Source organism: Conger conger, chromosome 17 (genome assembly GCF_963514075.1).
Source record: "Conger conger chromosome 17, fConCon1.1, whole genome shotgun sequence".
Classification (NCBI taxonomy): Eukaryota; Metazoa; Chordata; class Actinopteri; order Anguilliformes; family Congridae; genus Conger; species Conger conger.
The window spans coordinates 6,278,570-6,297,928 of record NC_083776.1 but is presented as its reverse complement, the minus strand read 5'-3'; the positions used below and the strand labels follow the sequence as shown (position 1 = coordinate 6,297,928).

The 19,359-nt window shown below is 47.7% G+C and overlaps 1 protein-coding gene across 3 annotated transcripts in view; it reads right to left on the bottom strand.

Annotated features, from left to right (window-relative positions):
- Positions 1–397: 397 nt before the first annotated feature.
- Positions 398–19,359, bottom strand: part of LOC133116892 (Krueppel-like factor 12) — a 73,707-nt gene continuing 54,745 nt past the window's right edge. For all 3 annotated transcript variants that reach the window (XM_061226900.1, XM_061226898.1, XM_061226899.1), the window contains exons 4-6: positions 16,206–16,341; positions 8,049–8,206; positions 398–3,844 (exon numbers count right to left, since the gene is read on the bottom strand). In XM_061226900.1, the coding sequence (XP_061082884.1) occupies positions 3,663–3,844; positions 8,049–8,206; positions 16,206–16,341 (476 nt within the window). In that variant the 3' untranslated portion in view covers positions 398–3,662. The remainder of the gene's footprint in view (positions 3,845–8,048; positions 8,207–16,205; positions 16,342–19,359) is intronic.

Genomic DNA, 19,359 nt, shown 5'->3' with positions numbered 1-19,359 from the left:
AATTCTTCTTATATTACTGTCACTTCAATAAAGGAATACTGCATTTTTCAGGAGCGATTCAGTAATTTATCATTGTGGATGAGTAAAATCAAGTACTGCTCTTTTCATGAGCTCAGCTGTCAATCATCTAATTGAGAACTGAGCTGAAGATGCTGTAGGTGTTCCTACAGGACATAAAGCACCACACTGCAGACAGGACAGATCATTCGGTTCACTCAGCCACCCTCATGTGTAGCAGGGTGCTTCCCGACATGAAAAGCTCAGGCGTCTGACCTTACAGAGGCCCAGGTAAAACAGACCTCTGCAAACATGTGGAGCTCACAGTAAAATAAAATAAACCATCAAGAATGTGTCACACGGCGAGCTGCACTACACTGACCAGCGGGAGGGGGGGGGGGGGGGGGGGGGCAATTCTACACTGGCTAGCAGGGTCATGTGACCTGCGACTGACCTTATGAAATGTGCACACAGAATTACCCAGCAGTAAAATGGTTCACAGAAGACATAATTACACATAACAGCACTCTCCAACCACTGGCTGCACCTCTCCTTACACTTTCACTGGTTATTCCCTGGCAGTTGAGTTGTGTTTTCATTTCCTGTGCAAACGTGCATGCGTGCGTGTGTGTGCGTTGGTGCGCGTGTGTTTGTGTGAGTGTGTGTGTGTGAGAGTGTGTGTGCGTGTGTGTGTGTGTGTGATTATGTGTGTGTGTGTGTGAGGTGATTTACAAGGGCTGGTATTCCTCTTTAGAATTTGATAAAGAAGATATTTCTTGGTTAAAATGATGCAATCACAAAAAAGCTGGTTACTTTTAAATATTGCTTCCTTGTGTTGTGGAGAGGAAGGATCTTTTACAATGAAAATCTTTTTCTATATATATATATAAATCTACTATTTCGGTACAAATTTAAACTCTAAATTGTAATCAAGTAGCAAAAATTGTTTCCAGGGTGAATGGTAGATATTTAAAAATAATATTAGAGTACACGGCACATTACATTTCGGCCTCTTTCAATGTTCCCTCTGCAATGGTGATCAGAGCAAAATTATTTTTAAAATTTTCTTCCCCAAAATTATTTCGTAAAAGTTTAGATCCAAGTATGAAAATATAGTGCAAAATACACACTGATAGATTAGTGAATTCTGTGAGAATGAAAAGCACATCAGGATCAGAAGCTAAATCAGACACAGCACTGAGCAAAAGTCTTAGGCATCGCAGATTTTGTTTGTAAGATATAGATATTTTTTGTTTTGTTTTCTAAATTAGTGTGTCAATGATTTGAGATTTCCAAACATTCAGTTTCCAAATGTAATGTTAGGGAAATGTATTTTATTAAAGTAACATATTAAGTAAATAGACCACTTTTCACTTAAAAACTTGATTGAGGCTGTCTGGGATTACCTGGAGAGGCAGAAGTAAGCGAGACAGCCAAAGTCTGCAGAACTGTGGCAGCTGACGTCCTTATCAAACTGCAGGGCAGTGTACTATAAGACTTGAAGGCAGGTCACAAAGGGTGGTCACAACAAATATTCACTTTGTTTAATTTTTAACCATTTGCTGCTTTTTTTAGGACATTTTTGGATATTTAGATACTTTGACTTTCATTATTTTTGAAAGCATCTTTACGTGTGCCTGAGACTTTTACACAGAGCTGTGCTTCCTGGTGTGAGCAGAAGCCTACACCTCGTGGGTCAGGCCTTTCATAAGAATACACTCAATGCTAACACAGCATTATTCACATTGTGCAACTACTGTATGGATACATCTGTTTGGCATGTGCTTTTACACACTAAAAACCTGTCGTTCTTGAAGAAATGTTAAGATACAATGAGACTTTTCTTGATAAGTTAAATTTTTCCAATGTTTTTTTATTGTTCTAATTTTGCTTTTATTTAATTGCACTTGTTAGCAAGAAGTACACCATAGCTGAAAGCTTAAAGGTGTGTGTGTGTGTGTGTTTGTGTGTGTGTGGGTGCGTGTGTGTCTGTATCATATAAATATTGAGTAAGACAATATTAGTATGAGGCTCAACACTTATTTTATATAAATGATAAAAATCCTTGAGCTGGCAATGTCGGTAATGGAAAAGCATCTATGTCTTTCAGGCAAATTAGCACTGCTTTAATCTCATGGTCTGTGATGCTACCCCAGTTCTGTTCCTCAAATGGAATCCGTTTTATTAGGTAACCATGATGCTGTTTGCTAAGGATTCAGTATGAACAAAAAGCACGGCATATTAAACCACAAGGTGGCACACTTTTTATCGCAGACATTACCAACTGCCTGCTGCCTTAATCAGCCCATCAGCCATTTAAGCTGATGTGAAAAGCCAATTAAGGTTCAGTTATACTATATGGGGGAGTTAACATGTTTCTGAGTGTAATAAAAAGTTACGGCTAAAGGATTATGAAAAAGGAAACAGTGGTGAAAACACAAACACACATCATCATTCAGGTACCCTGAAATACTGCACAGCTGATGGGCAATTTCACCAAAAAACATCTGCCTTCTCACCAGTGACACCAACATAATCAACTCATTTCGGGATTAATGACGTGAATGTAACACTTAATTTGAGCGTCGAGAGCTTAAGAGAGTTTTAATCAATACATACTGGTAATAACAATTCTGCAGTTTTAAAAATACTGTTACTGTTTTTTTTCTCGATTTTTAGTCCGGGTTTTGTTCCAAAGCAGGCAGATTAAGATACGGTGAGCTCAACACAAACGTATATTCATGTTTACGATAAACTCGTGAAATTGCACTTTACTGATTGCGAATCACAGCACAGAATGAAACCGATAACACTTTTCTAGACAGAAACTTAACAAAGCAAATAATAGGCTCTCAAGAAGCATACGTTGAGGACAGTTATAGATTACTGGCAAAGTGTCTTCTGTAACTGATGTATACATTGTTAGACATGTACATGTTTTAAGATAATGAGCTGGAGAAATTCACTTGATGAGAACGAACACTGAAGTGCGTATGTAGCGTGTACATATTCGTGGTGTGTGCGCTGTATGCTGGGTGAGGAAAGAGCTGACTCATTACCTGTCCTTCTGGGGTAATACTCAACACAGCTGCCTCTGTTTCTCAGAGTCTGGCTCACGTGTGTGTCCCTGGCGTTTGAGACGCCTGTCGCCGAGGCGATGGGTGGGTTGGGGCGGGGGGGAGGGGGGGCATTGTGCAACAACCCTGTTCCAGGCCACTGTGTGTTCCTGGGGCCCAGCCAATCCGTGAGCAGAGTTTTTCACATTATAGACGCAGAAAAGCAGCCGTTTGATTGAAGATGGAGAAGAAAAAAAAAGGTCAAATCAAAACAGAAGAAGAGTTGTGGTGGAGGACAGCCTTCATACCTGTGTGTCCAGATGAGGAGCGAAATGGGGAAAAACAACAACAAACAAGAGAACCTTTGCTTTTAAAAACAGTGCTGGAACGAGCGGTTCCTTTCACTCCGAACGCGGCGAGTGTGGCAGCTGCCAGGCTGCCCCCCGCAGGCTCGGAGGACCAGACCCTGTGTGCGCTCTCTCTCTCTCTTTCTCTCTCTCTCTCCGGGGCAGGGGAAACGAGGGTGCGCTCAGCCCAGCTGAGCGTGTTTTCGGGGCGAGTCCCGGCTCCCCCCGCGCGCGTGTCTGTGTGTGTGCGTGCGAGCGTCTCTCACACGAGCAGGTGTCTGCGGCGGTGCAGGGCCAGGTGGTCGGAGCGGGAGAAGCTGCGGTCGCAGTCCCCGCACTTGAAGGGCTTCACGCCCGTGTGCTTGCGGTAGTGCCGGGTCAGCTCGTCCGACCGCGCAAACTTCCACGTGCAGCCGTCCCACGTGCACTTATACGGCTTCTCTCCTGCAGGACAACACAACACCACAGCTCAGCTTAGCCAGTCAGCACAGAGTTATTCATCTGAGCCAATCAGCACAGTTTTTAATCTAAGGCAATCAGCACAGTTATTAATCTAAGCCAATCAGCACAGTGTTATTAATCTAAACCAATCAGCACAGTGTTATTAATCTAAACCAAACAGCACAGTGTTGTTTATCTAAGCCAATCAGCACAGTGTTATTTATCTAACCCAATGGGCACAGTGTTATCAATCTAAGCCAATGGGTACAGTGTTGTTTTAGCAATTTGACTCACCCCTACAGAGATACAGAGAGAGAGGTCAGAGTGATTGCAAAAGCATCACATATGATGAAAGGGTGATGCAATAATTCTGATGTACAGTCTGCATTTTACACCACCTACACACCGAGCACGTGAGTCAGACCATAACTGCCACAAAACTGGTTTCATGAATGCAAAGTAAACATTTTACTGCTTCTTATTCCTTTGTGTCCGCCTACGAATTTCTCTTTAAAAAGGGTGCGCTGGACTTCTCCCAGAACGACACAACACAGCTTGGCTTGTTACGAAGTCATGACTGAAACATCACCACTTTCGCTGGAAATAAATTTTGTGCAATCAGCGTTCGCAGCGCCAAGCTGTGGAGCATGTGGTACAGGACAGCCTTGTCTTTACCAGTGTGTGTGTGTGTGTGTGTGGTACAGGACAGCCTTGTCTATACCAGTGTGTGTGTGTGTGTGTGTGGTACAGGACAGCCTCGTCTATACCAGTGTGTGTGTGTGTGTATGTGTGTGTGTGTGTGTGTGTGTGTGTGGTACAGGACAGCCTTGTCTATACCAGTGTGTGTGTGTGTGTGTGTGTGTGTGGTACAGGACAGCCTCGTCTATACCAGTGTGTGTGTGTGTGTGTGTGTGTGTGTGTGTGTGTGGTACAGGACAGCCTTGTCTATACCAGTGTGTGTGTGTGTGTGTGTGGTACAGGACAGCCTTGTCTATACCAGTGTGTGTGTGTGGTACAGGACAGCCTCGTTTATACCAGTGTGTGTGTGTGTGTGTGTGTGGTACAGGACAGCCTTGTCTATACCAGTGTGTGTGTGTGTGTGTGTGTGTGTGTGTGTGTGTGTGTGGTACAGGACAGCCTTGTCTATACCAGTGTGTGTGTGTGTGTGGTACAGGACAACCTTGTCTATACCAGTGTGTGTGTGTGTGTGTGGTACAGGACAGCCTTGTCTATACCAGTGTGTGTGTGGTACAGGACAGCCTTGTTTATACCAGTGTGTGTGTGTGGTACAGGACAGCCTCGTTTATACCAGTTTGTGTGTGTGGTACAGGACAGCCTTGTCTATACCAGTGTGTGTGTGGTACAGGACAGCCTCGTTTATACCAGTGTGTGTGTGTGGTACAGGACAGCCTCGTTTATACCAGTGTGTGTGTGTGGTACAGGACAGCCTCGTTTATACCAGTGTGTGTGTGTGGTACAGGACAGCCTTGTTTATACTCGGTCGCACAATCCTCGCAACAAGTGCCGAGTGACCAAAATGAAACTCTCACAACCTTTTGCACTTATACTGGGGTGCAGGTCTGTGATGAGGGCTCTGCTGTCTCTGTGGTTTGACAGTTTGACAACTCCTGACAGCTAAAGTCCGGACAGTTTGACAACTCCTTACAGCTAAAGTCCCGACAGTTTAACAACTCCTTACAGCTAAAGTCCGGACAGTTTGACAACTCCTTACAGCTAAAGTCCGGACAGTTTGACAACTCCTGACAGCTAAAGTCCCGACAGTTTGACAACTCCTGACAGCTAAATCCCGACAGTTTGACAACTCCTTACAGCTAAAGTCCCGACAGTTTGACAACTCCTTACAGCTAAAGTCCTGACAGTTTGACAACTCCTTACAGCAAAAGTCCCGACAGTTTGACAACTCCTGACAGCTAAATCCCGACAGTTTGACAACTCCTTACAGCTAAAGTCCGGACAGTTTGACAACTCCTTACAGCTAAAGTCCCGACAGTTTGACAACTCCTTACAGCAAAAGTCCCGACAGTTTGACAACTCCTGACAGCTAAATCCCGACAGTTTGACAACTCCTGACAGCTAAATCCCGACAGTTTGACAACTCCTTACAGCTAAAGTCCGGACAGTTTGACAACTCCTTACAGCTAAAGTCCCGACAGTTTGACAACTCCTTACAGCAAAAGTCCCGACAGTTTGACAACTCCTGACAGCTAAATCCCGACAGTTTGACAACTCCTTACAGCTAAAGTCCCGACAGTTTGACAACTCCTTACAGCTAAAGTCCCGACAGTTTGACAACTCCTTACAGCTAAAGTCTGGACAGTTTGACAACTCCTTACAGCTAAAGTCCCAACAGTTTGACAACTCCTTACAGCTAAAGTCCCGACAGTTTGACAACTCCTTACAGCTAAAGTCCCGGCAGTTTGACAACTCCTTACAGCTAAAGTCCCAGCAGTTTGACAACTCCTTACAGCTAAAGTCCCGACAGTTTGACAACTCCTGACAGCTAAAGTCCCGACAGTTTGACAACTCCTTACAGCTAAAGTCCCGACAGTTTGACAACTCCTGACAGCTAAAGTCCCGACAGTTTGACAACTCCTTACAGCTAAAGTCCCGACAGTTTGACAACTCCTGACAGCTAAAGTCCCGACAGTTTGACAACTCCTTACAGCTAAAGTCCGGACAGTTTGACAACTCCTGACAGCTAAAGTCCCGGCAGTTTGACAACTCCTTACAGCTAAAGTCCCGGCAGTTTGACAACTCCTGACAGCTAAAGTCCGGACAGTTTGACAACTCCTTACAGCTAAAGTCCTGACAGTTTGACAACTCCTTACAGCAAAAGTCCCGACAGTTTGACAACTCCTGACAGCTAAATCCCGACAGTTTGACAACTCCTTACAGCTAAAGTCCGGACAGTTTGACAACTCCTTACAGCTAAAGTCCCGACAGTTTGACAACTCCTTACAGCAAAAGTCCCGACAGTTTGACAACTCCTGACAGCTAAATCCCGACAGTTTGACAACTCCTGACAGCTAAATCCCGACAGTTTGACAACTCCTTACAGCTAAAGTCCGGACAGTTTGACAACTCCTTACAGCTAAAGTCCCGACAGTTTGACAACTCCTTACAGCAAAAGTCCCGACAGTTTGACAACTCCTGACAGCTAAATCCCGACAGTTTGACAACTCCTTACAGCTAAAGTCCCGACAGTTTGACAACTCCTTACAGCTAAAGTCCCGACAGTTTGACAACTCCTTACAGCTAAAGTCTGGACAGTTTGACAACTCCTTACAGCTAAAGTCCCAACAGTTTGACAACTCCTTACAGCTAAAGTCCCGACAGTTTGACAACTCCTTACAGCTAAAGTCCCGGCAGTTTGACAACTCCTTACAGCTAAAGTCCCAGCAGTTTGACAACTCCTTACAGCTAAAGTCCCGACAGTTTGACAACTCCTGACAGCTAAAGTCCCGACAGTTTGACAACTCCTTACAGCTAAAGTCCCGACAGTTTGACAACTCCTGACAGCTAAAGTCCCGACAGTTTGACAACTCCTTACAGCTAAAGTCCCGACAGTTTGACAACTCCTGACAGCTAAAGTCCCGACAGTTTGACAACTCCTGACAGCTAAAGTCCGGACAGTTTCACAACTCCTGACAGCTAAAGTCCCGACAGTTTGACAACTCCTTACAGCTAAAGTCCCGACAGATTGACAACTCCTGACAGCTAAAGTCCCAACAGTTTGACAACTCCTTACAGCTAAAGTCCCGACAGTTTGACAACTCCTTACAGCTAAAGTCCCGGCAGTTTGACAAGTCCTTACAGCTAAAAGGACCGATCCTGTCCAAGGCACACTGCACAAACCTTGACATATGACCCTAGCCGTGAAATAAGACAATTCCACAGTCACACGTAACACAGAGAAAAGGTGTGCCTTTAAGCTGTCGCACTGGAGCAGACAGGAGTGTGTGTGTGGAACAGGAAGCTGTCACAGTGGAGCAGACAGGAGTGTGTGTGGAGCAGGAAGCCGTCACAGTGGAGCAGACAGGAGTGTGTGTGTGGAACAGGAAGCTGTCACAGTGGAGCAGACGGGAGTGTGTGTGTGGAACAGGAAGCTGTCACAGTGGAGCAGACAGGAGTGTGTGTGTGGAGCAGGAAGCTGTCACAGTGGAGCAGGATGCAGTGGCAGTCTGACCTGTGTGAGTTCTGCGGTGGGCCTTCAGGTGTGAGCTCTTGGTGTACACCTTGTTGCATCCCTCAAAGTCACAGCGGTGGATGCGTCTCTTCTTGGAGTCGGGCGACTCGGACCGCCTGGACCGCCGCAGGCCCTCGATGCTGAATGGCGACATGGAGCTGCAACGACAGTGATAACGCTCAGATAACGCTGTGATAACGCTCAGATAACGCTCAGATAACGCTGTGATAACGCTCAGATAACGCTCAGATAACGCTGTGATAGCGCTCAGATAACGCTCAGATAACAATGTGATAACGCTCAGATAACGCTGTGATAAGACTCAGATAACGCTGTGATAACGCTCAGATAACACTGTGATAATGCTGTGATAGCGCTCAGATAACGCTCAGATAACACTGTGATAACGCTCAGATAACACTGTGATAACGCTCAGATAACGCTCAGATAACGCTGTGATAACGCTGTGATAAGACTCAGATAACGCTCAGATAACGCTCAGATAACGCTTTGATAACGCTCAGATAACGCTGTGATAACGCTGTGATAAGACTCAGATAACGCTCAGATAACGCTGTGATAAGACTCCAGTCATGTACCAAAGCCACTAGTCTACAGGCGAAATTATTTACGAAATTAAATTATCAAAACATCACAAAGCATGTGTAAGCCAGACTGAAAGTATGAAATGTCATTAATGAACTAGTTAGTGGGTTAAACTCCAATCTCCCAGTGTCAGACGAGGAAATGGAAATGCCCCAAGGTCAGAGGTCATGGAACTGAAAGGCCTGAATGCAACACAGCAGCTCCTCAACACTGCTTGCTGATGCATGATGGGACAGGTCAGACCTCCTGCCTCTTGTCTACACTGCTCAGGGCAGGGAGAGGGTGCAGTTCTCAGTCCTGGCCTCTAGATGGAGCTGTTCCCTCACGTTACTGACGGAGGAGCGTGAACAAAACAGGAGACGCAGTGCCACTAGGGGGAGCCACACACCGCAGTGAGAGAGACGCACAGGAACGGCTAACAGAGGGAAGAAGAGTCGCTGCTCTCCCACTGCTGGAGAGAGAGAGAAGGCTCAGGGATGGAGTCTTCAGTCTGTCTCTCAGTTAGGGTGAGGTTAGGGTCAGTGTTGGGGGGGTTAGGGTTAGGTTAGGGTGAGGGTCAGTGTTTGATGTTAGGGGTATAAGTAGGGTTAGGGTCAGGATCGGGGGGGGGGGGGGGGGGGGGGGGGGTTTGGTTAAGGACATGGACAGTGGTGCCACGTCAGCCTAAACCCCCCCCACCCCCCCACCCCCCCAAAAAAAACAAAAACAAAAACAATGAGGACACCCCAACCCCCCAAAATCACCTTACATTTCTGTAAAGTGCTGCACCGGTCATTTCTATTATCATTAGAGACCAGTGCCTGCCGCCATGACTGCCACCCCCCGCCCATCTCTGTACCCCAGAAACAGCCCCTCCCTCGCTGTTCGGACCTGACAGACAGCCTGGGGGCCCTGGGGGAGGGGGCGGGGTGTTTAGGGCCGGGCGGGGCCAGACAGGCCCTGCTGAAGCGGCTCCAGCACACGCTGGCTCTTCCTGCCTCCCCCCCCCCCCCCCCCCCCCGCTGCAGGGTCACCTGTTGATCTTGGCGTTCGGCCACCCTGGGGCCAGGCAGGAAATGAGCCAATCGCACAGAAATGAAGCCCCCACCCCCCTCACCCTGCCCCCCCCCCCCCGCTCTCTCTCTTCCCAGCACACACAGAGAGAAGGCTCGCTCGCCCCACCCCCCTCACCCTGCCCCCCCCCCGCTCTCTCTCCCCAGCACACAGAGAGAGAGAAGGCTCGCAGAGAAGGAGCCCACACGGAAAACAGACAGATGCACAGCCTGTGAGGGGAAAAACTGAATAAACCCATGAAAAACCATGCACTGGAGAGCGGGGGACCCCCCGGGGGGAGGGGGGGGGGGGGAGAGGGACGGACCACGCGATAAGACTGTTTGGTAAAAATAGCACACGGGCCGGAGCCTCGTACACGCAGAGCCCAGAAGAGCAGATAAGCTCATTCTCACTCGGCTTGGGCTGTAACCTCAAACCACACCAAAACACCACACCTCAACAAAACACCACACCTCACCAAAACACCACACCTCCACCAAAACACCAAACCTCCACCAAAACACCACACCTCAACAAAACACCACACCTCACCAAAACACCACACCTCAACAAAACACCAAACCTCCACCAAAAGATCACACCTCACCAAAACACCAAACCTCCACCAAAAGATCACACCTCACCAAAACACCAAACCTCAACAAAACACCACACCTCAACAAAACACCAAACCTCCACCAAAAGATCACACCTCACCAAACCTCCACCAAAACACCACACCTCACCAAAACACCAAACCACCACCAAAACACCAAACCACACCAAAACACCACACCTCAACAAAACACCACACCTCAACAAAACACCAAACCTCGACCAAAAGATCACACCTCACCAAAACACCAAACCTCCACCAAAACACCAAACCACACCAAAACACCACACCTCACCAAAACACCAAACCACCACCAAAACACCACACCTCACCAAAACACCACCAAAACACCACACCTCACCAAAACACCAAACCACCACCAAAACACCAAACCACACCAAAACACCACACCTCACCAAAACACCACCAAAACACCAAACCACACCAAAACACCACACCTCACCACAACACCAAACCACCACCAAAACACCACACCTCAACAAAACCTCCACCAGGCAAGATTCTCATTCACATCCACGGAGAAAATCACTAATTTTCAACAAACATTTGACAGATTGAATAAGCGTACATTGTTACATACTTCATAGAAATAGAAATAGAAATTTAAAATCTCAAGGTGATTATAGGTGACATATAGACAAATGTGGCAAACACAAAACAAAAGAAATGTAAATTTTCATTGGTGTACTTTTGTTTGTCTTCGGGTCAGTGTTGTTGTGATCGATTCATTGTTTGGATATTGGCATTAAAATCACAGTAACACAGTGTGACTGAAATAACACACTCCAGTGTTGCTGAGGGAGAGAGATGGGGTGGAAAGCCCTGCTGTGACCCCTGCGTGACCTCCTGACATCCTGACACTCTGAATTCCCCTCACAGGAGAGGAAGTGTAGCTGAGGTCACGCGCTAACACAACTTCTTTTTTTAATCCTTTGTGCACATCCCCCCCCCCCCCCCATACATACATACACCCCCCCCCCCCCCTCAACACACACACGCACGCCCCTCCTTTTCAGAACTGTGGCTAAATGCAGCGGCTAATATCCCGTAATAACCGCTTACGGTTGTTATGATTGATATAACCTGTGATGATTGTTATTGTTTTGAGACTCCGGCACTGGGGAGAGGAGCGGGTGCAGAGGAGGGCAGTGGAATTTCCGCAGTGCCGATCACCAGGCAGTCGCTGAGGAAGTGAGGTCATGCGTTGCAGTTTCTCGTTTGACAGATTTACTGGAGGGCTGAAATGTCACACTGGCAGGGACTGTAAGAACGCAGAGTACGGTGTTCCTGCCCACGTTCTGCGCACTGTGTGTGTGTGTGTGTGTGTGTGTATGTGTGTGTGTGTGTGCCTCTGTGTGAGAGTATATGTCTGTGTGTGTATGTGTATGTGTGCGTGTGCGTGTGTGTGTGTGTGTGTGCCTCTGTGTGAGAGTATATGTCTGTGTGTGTATGTGTGTGTGTGTGTGTGTGTGTGCGTGTGTGTGAGAGTATATGTCTGTGTGTGTATGTGTATGTGTGTGTGTGCGTGTGTGTGTGTGTGTGAGTGGGTGTATGCGTATGCGTGTGTGTGTGCGTGTGTGTGTGTGAGTGGGTGTATGCGTATGCGTGTGTGTGTGTGTGTGTGTGTGTGTGCTGAGACTCTGAGAGGGAAGGATACCAGCTGAGTAGGAAAAAAAAAAACGTAAATAGTTTTGTCTAAACCGCACACACAGATGCGCACACACAGACATATACACGCACATACACACACACACATACACAAACACACACATACACATATGTGTACACACACATGGAGGCATGTACGCACAAACAGAGGCACACACACATACACACTCTCTCATACACACACACACACACATACACACAGATATATGCGCACACACAGGCACAGAGAGGTACTCACACACACACTCACACATACATACACACACACAGAAATATATGCACAGAGGCACACACACCGACATATACACGCACACACACACTCACACACACACACAGACATATACGCGCACACACAGACACACACACACACACATTTCCATCTGTGTGTTTGAACCCCTGTGCTCGCTCATGACAGACACCACGTGGGATCATGTGCAAATTATAATTAATAAATTATAATTAAACACCTGATTCTTTAGTAAGAATACCTCTGCCATACATCTGAATCCTCAACAGCTCTCAGAGAGAACGCCAGACAGAATAACGAAAGTATAACAACAATAACAATCAGCCAGCTCTAATCCCCAGCTCTGCCTCGTCCTTTAAGGACAATATGATCTGTGTCGAGTCTGGTCTGGGAGAAGTGGAGAATCTCTGGGTAGAAGTAGTTTGAAGTTTGTTTGAAGTTCATTTTTAGCTAATCGCCCGGGGTATGTTTACAGACCAGTGAGGAATAGCTGTAGTCTGTAACCAACACTAAACATGAACACTAAAAGTGCCTCAAGGGTCTCTTGTCTCTTCAGAAGTATATATTCTTAAATTAAAATATGTATGTATTTATAGATATTCCCTCCTGTTCATTTTACTCTGGAAACATAAAACCTTGAGTTTATCAGGCCAAGGCAGCCGACTTTGAATGTGAATTTGAAAATGGGAGAAGAGTGCAGTTCCAGAAACAGAACTAACAAACTTAGTGAAGGAATAAATTCAGGCATATGTGTCACTGATTTGAAGTAATCATTTTTCCAGTAAATCAATATCCTTGGACATTTTTGGTGATGGATGTATCACTGGAAGTACACTGACATGTATGTCACAGGAAGTGAATACTGTAGTGATCATGTGACAGGAAGTGTGTACTGCAATGATCATGTGACAGGAAGTGTGTACTGCAGTGCTCATGTGACATGAAGTGTGTACTGCAGTGATCATGTGACAGGAAGTGTGTACTGCAGTGATCATGTGACAGGAAGTGTGTACTGCAGTGATCATGTGACAGGAAGTGTGTACTGCAGTGCTCATGTGACAGGAAGTGCTCTGTTTCAGCAGAGGAAGTGCTGAGTTGCAGGCCCTGTTGTGTCCTCTTCATGCACCTGAAACTGGACCGGTCGTGTGGGGACTGCACGGCTATTTTCACCTTGGAGAGGAGAGGAGAGGAGAGGGGGGGGGGGGTCCTGCCAATTCTGCTGCCCGTGGGAACATGGGGTGACACAGACCCCTCCCTCTCCAAACCTGGCCTGAGTCTAGAGTCCCTCCCCCTACCGCTCCTCTTACAGACACCTTTGGTGACACTCACACACACACTCACGTACACACCCTCACACAGAGTATACACACACTCACTCACGTACACACCCTCACACAGAGTACACACACACACACTCACGTACACACCCTCACACAGAGTACACACACACTCACTCACGTACACACCCTCACACAGACTACATACACACTCACACAGAGTGCACACACTCATGTACACACCCTCACACAGAGCAAACACACACACACACTCACGTACACACCCTCACACAGAGTACACACACACACACTCACGTACACACCCTCACACAGACTACATACACACTCACACGTACACACCCTCACACAGAGTACACACACACTCACACAGAGTACACACACACACTCACGTACACACCCTCACACAGACTACATACACACTCACACAGAGTGCACACACTCATGTACACACCCTCACACAGAGCAAACACACACACACACTCATGTACACACCCTCACACAGAGTACACACACACACTCACGTACACACCCTCACACAGAGTACACACACCCTCACACAGAGTACACACACACACTCACGTACACACCCTCACACAGAGTACATACACACTCACACAGAGTACACACACACACTCACGTACACACCCTCACACAGAGTACACACACACTCACACAGAGTACACACACACTCACACAGAGTACACACACACACTGACACTCACACACACACAGCCATCTGTGCTGCGATGGAACTGTTTCCGGATGCTGATTCACATTTCACACTGTACATACACACACACACACACACACACTCAAATAGACACACACACACACAAACCTCCCCATCGTATTTCATGAACAATTATGTACCATGTCAATCGCAAGTTCTGACTGTTTGCAAAGGCACAACATGACGCTTAAATGGTGACTTTGCACGATCCCAAAATAATCTCCCCAGTCCGTCTCTATTTCACGGGGACATCAGCCTCTCCAGCCTGGACTTCTGAGCAGTGCTCTGGAGGGTTCCATACAGAACCCAGCTCCGATGTAAATAAGTACGTATATACGTATGTAAGTACGCAAGAAACGCTTACTTATATACCACCTTTGTAAACCAAAGGTTCCAAAGTGCTTCACCAGAAATACTAATAAACTCAAAACAACAAATAACGAACAAGCTAAAACACAAGAACACATAAAAAACAAGATGGCAATAAAACACCAAATAATAAAAAAAGGTAACAGAATAGCAGCAGCACCGATAATCAGGGAAAGCGAGGGAGTAAAATGTGTTTATAAAAGTTTCTTAAAAGTGCCGATGGAGTCAGGAACGTTTACGGTAAGAGGTGGATCCTTCCTGAACATACGTCAGCCGGCTGAGGTAGAAACCTCTGACTCTTATGACCACAGTGAGACGGGATCTGTGCAGACCTGCGCAGCGACTGCTGTCTGCAGACAGACATCACCCAGGAGCCCCTTCTGCAGGGGATAAAGCCTACATCTGCTCGGCTCCTAAAAGACTACATTTCCCAGAATGCCCCGCTGCAACTGTCTCAGGAGGCAGTTAGGAACGTACCTCCCAAAGGTGCAGGCAGGGCAGGTCAGTTCACAGAAATGCAACAGAAAGCAAAAGAGGAGTCTAAACTGGCCCAGTTTCATCCGAAAAGCCTCACACTTTCAGAAACAAACTAAAGCCTTGTGTGTGTGACTTATTTAAGGAACCTTTTGTTAACACTCTGTCGGCATGTAGTCGAGTAATAAGTAATATGAGCACTATTTTGGCTGCTGAATACCTGCTTTGGTTAGGAAATGACTTAACTATCCGACTGCATGAATGTACATTTCAGACATTTCACATGGGATCCAGAGCAACTTCCCCAGCTCACATTCTTTTAACAGTCCGTTTATACAGCTGGGGACTCGCTGAAGCAGCCCAGGTTAAGTGCATTAACGGCTGTGCCCCGCCCGAGAATCAAACCCGCAACCTCCAATCCAACCGCCACCCAATACATCAGTGTCTATCTACATCTACTACTTCATCATCTTCTTTTAAGCCTCATTCGAAATCTAATTATGGGCGACATTAGCTCAGGAGGTAAGAGCGGTCGTCTGGCAGTCAGACAGTTGCCGGTTCAATCCCCCGCCCTGGGTGAGTCAAAGTGTCCCTGAGCAAGACACCTAACCGCCAACAAGCCGGCTGGTGGCAACCAGTTAGTCACTGTTGGTGTGTGAGTGCGTGTGTGAGTGGGTGAATGAGATTATTAATTGTAATAATTCATTAATAATTAAAAATGCATTACAATGCATTAATTATAAAACACTTTGTGCAGCCATAGTTGCTGGAAAAAGCTCTATATAAACGCAGGTCAATTAGCATTTACCACACATTTGGTGACTGGGCCTGGCTGAGCACGGCTCGGGCGATGGAGAGAGAGGAGGTGGGAGAGCAGAGAGGAGGTGTAGAGGAGGTCATATAGAGGTACTCACTCCTGCACGGCGCGGGCGATGGAGAGAGAGGAGGTGGGAGAGCAGAGAGGAGGTGTAGAGGAGGTCATATAGAGGTACTCACTCCTGCACGGCGCGGGCGATGGAGAGAGAGGAGGTGGGAGAGCAGAGGGGAGGTGGGAGAGCAGAGGGGAGGTGTAGAGGAGGTGTAGAGAGGTACTCACTCCTGCACGGCGCGGGCGATGGACAGGGCGGTGGACCCCGTCTCGTTAACGCTGTCCAGGGTGACGTTAGGCAGGTCGTCGTCGTCGCTGTCACTCTTGATGAGTCGTGGCGACAGGCCGTTTGGGTCCATCCTCCCTGTCGAGACAAGAGCCCCCAGAGCAACATCAGTCCTCTTCCTCAATACAAACACAGCCTAAAGTATATCTGCCATTAAATTCATATTACTGTAATACTTCTGTATTTTCACACCAAAGCTTTTTTCTGTCCACTTCCTGGGAAATGATGTGAAATTTGATTTCACATCATCGTGTACCTGTGGACTGTCCAGGGCGTATTCCTGCCTTTCACCCAATGCATGCTGGGATAGGCTCCAGCCCCCCTGTGACCCTGATCAGGATAAGCGGGTTCAGATAATGGATGGATGGATGGATGGATGGATGGGTTCAGATAATAGATGGATGGATGGATGGGTTCAGATAATGGATGGATGGATGGATGGGTTCAGATAATGGATGGATGGATGGATGGTTCAGATAATGGATGGATGGATGGATGGATGGGTTCAGATAATGGATGGATGGATGGATGGGTTCAGATAATGGGTGGATGGATGGACGGATGGGTTCAGATAATGGATGGATGGATGGATGGACGGATGGATGGATGGGTTCAGATAATGGATGGATGGATGGATGTACCCCCGGGCGTGTATGTCAATCAAATATTTAGGACAGGATCTCAGCTGATAGTTCCTGGAGAGGTCACGGAGAGGTCACAGAGAGCTCACGGAGAGGTCACGGAACAGGACATGTTCGAGTATCCAGTGAATAAATGAGCACCATGGAATATTTTACACAAATTGTGTCTAATCACAAACAAAAAAATATCAATGTACGGCACGCTGAAGACCACATACTCAGTTGTAAAAAGGTTGTCTTATACTTCTGTAACTTAAACTGAAGCCAGCTCGTGATTTTCTCAATGAGCATTAATCGGCCATGAGAGAGCTGCAGATGGCCAGAGCAGATCTTCTGAGCAGAGTGAAGCGGGAGACGGCGCTTCTGTGGTTCTGTCACACGCTGACGGCTGTGTGGGGCATGTACGGAGACAAGCTCTAAATGCGCTCCAAAGCTGAGGAAGCGACTCGTTTATAGGAAACGTTTTTCCAATTTCCACCATTTCAGTGAAAGAAATTCTAAAAAAGCCTGTTGACTGGAAGTCATTTGTACAGCAGCCAGAAAAAACGTTCTCTTTAAGATGCACTGTGGAGAGGGGTGGTGTGTGTGTGTGTGTGTGTGGAGAGGGGTGGTGTGTGTGTGTGTGTGTGTGGAGAGGGGTGGTGTGTGTGTGTGTGTGTGTGTGTGTGGAGAGGGGTGGTGTGTGTGTGTGTGTGTGTGTGGAGAGGGGTTGGTGGCGTGGTGTGTGTGCGTGTGCGTGTGTGTGGGGAGGGGGGTTTGGTGGGGTGTTGTGTGTGTGTGTGGGGAGAGGGGTGGGTGGCGTGGTGTGTGTGTGTGTGTGTGTGTGTGGGGAGGGGGGTTTGGTGGGGTGTTGTGTGTGCGTGTGGGGAGAGGGGTTGGTGGCGTGGTGTGTGTGTGTGTGTGGAGAGGGGTGGTGTGTGTGTGTGTGTGTGTGTGTGGAGAGGGGTGGTGTGTGTGTGTGTGTGTGTGTGGAAAGGGGTTGGTGGTGTGGTGTGTGTGCGTGTGCGTGTGTGTGTGGGGAGGGGGGTTTGGTGGGGTGTTGTGTGTGTGTGTGGGGAGAGGGGTGGGTGGCGTGGTGTGTGTGTGTGGGGAGGGGGGTTTGGTGGGGTGTTGTGTGTGCATGTGGGGAGAGGGGTTGGTGGCGTGGTGTGTGTGTGTGTGTGTGTGTGGGGAGAGGGGTGGGTGGCGTGGTGTGTGTGCGCGTGTGTGTGTGTGTGTGTGTGTGTGCGCAGAGGGGGGTTTGGGGTAGGGGTATAGAACAGTGGTGAACAGACAGTAGACGCACACACACTATGAACTGGATTACACCACCACTGTACCGCACAGCCACACTGCCTGATCTGTTCCTTTAGAGCCTGCGTGGGTGGATTTGGCCAAAACAATGACTACTACCCCCCGCCCCCCCCTGCCCCCACCCCCCCGCAGGCAAAGTCTCGCACTTGTCCCCTGGGCTGTCCCATTGTAAGGACCTGTCAAATCACCACTACGCCCCCCACCCCCACGAAACTCCCCCCCCTGCACACAGCCTGGGGGCGGTGGCTCCTACAGAACCTGTCACTTCCCCCAGTCCAGCTCCTCTCACCCCTATCAAGGACACCCCCCTCCCCCAGTCTGGAGAAAACAATGTCCCGCAGACGCACTGCGAGGGGGGGGGGGGGGGACTATCTGTCGGGGGCGGGGGGGGGGGTGATAGCAGCAGATAAACATTCCCATGCTCAAGCCTGGATGTAGAACCAGGTTCAGTCATCACTCTACTTTCTCTTCATTTACAGAATGATTCTCTGCAGTTTTGTTCCTCTTTCACACACGTCCTCAGTCACGCCCACACACACACACATACACACACACACACACAACCCCACCAAACCCCCTCCCCACACACACACACACACACACACATACAGCACGCTCTGATAGCTCTCCCAGTCAATTCCGTTTCACACTAAATATTAGAAACCAGTTATCTTTGGGAGGAACACTCGCATGGCAGTAAGACAGCTTTGTCTACAGTGCACATGCTAACAGTGATATCGGAGACAGACATTCTCACTGGCTATTCAGTTTGTGGAAACAGAAGAACTCCCAAGAGAATATCGCACGTCCTTAAAAATTAGGTGGCGTGACAACACAAAAATAAAGTAATTAAACCAACATCAGTACGCTGTCAGAACTTTATCGTCATGACTAAATAAGTAATAAATAAAACCGGAGTGGCATAAATGACTGATTATAAATGCTGTTTTTTCTTTGGTGCAGACTTGAAACCCACGTTTGGTTATGAGTGTTGCTGCAGGGGCCTTCTCTCGGATGAATCACGACCTCTCTCCCTTCAATGAAAAGACTCACTTTTCCAAACCTGGAGTCTAGAGCCCCCCCCCCCCCCCTCCCCATCCTTTCCACTCCTTGTATGTTTCTGTTCACCGAAACCACTCCCTAAAACTCTTTACTATTCCTA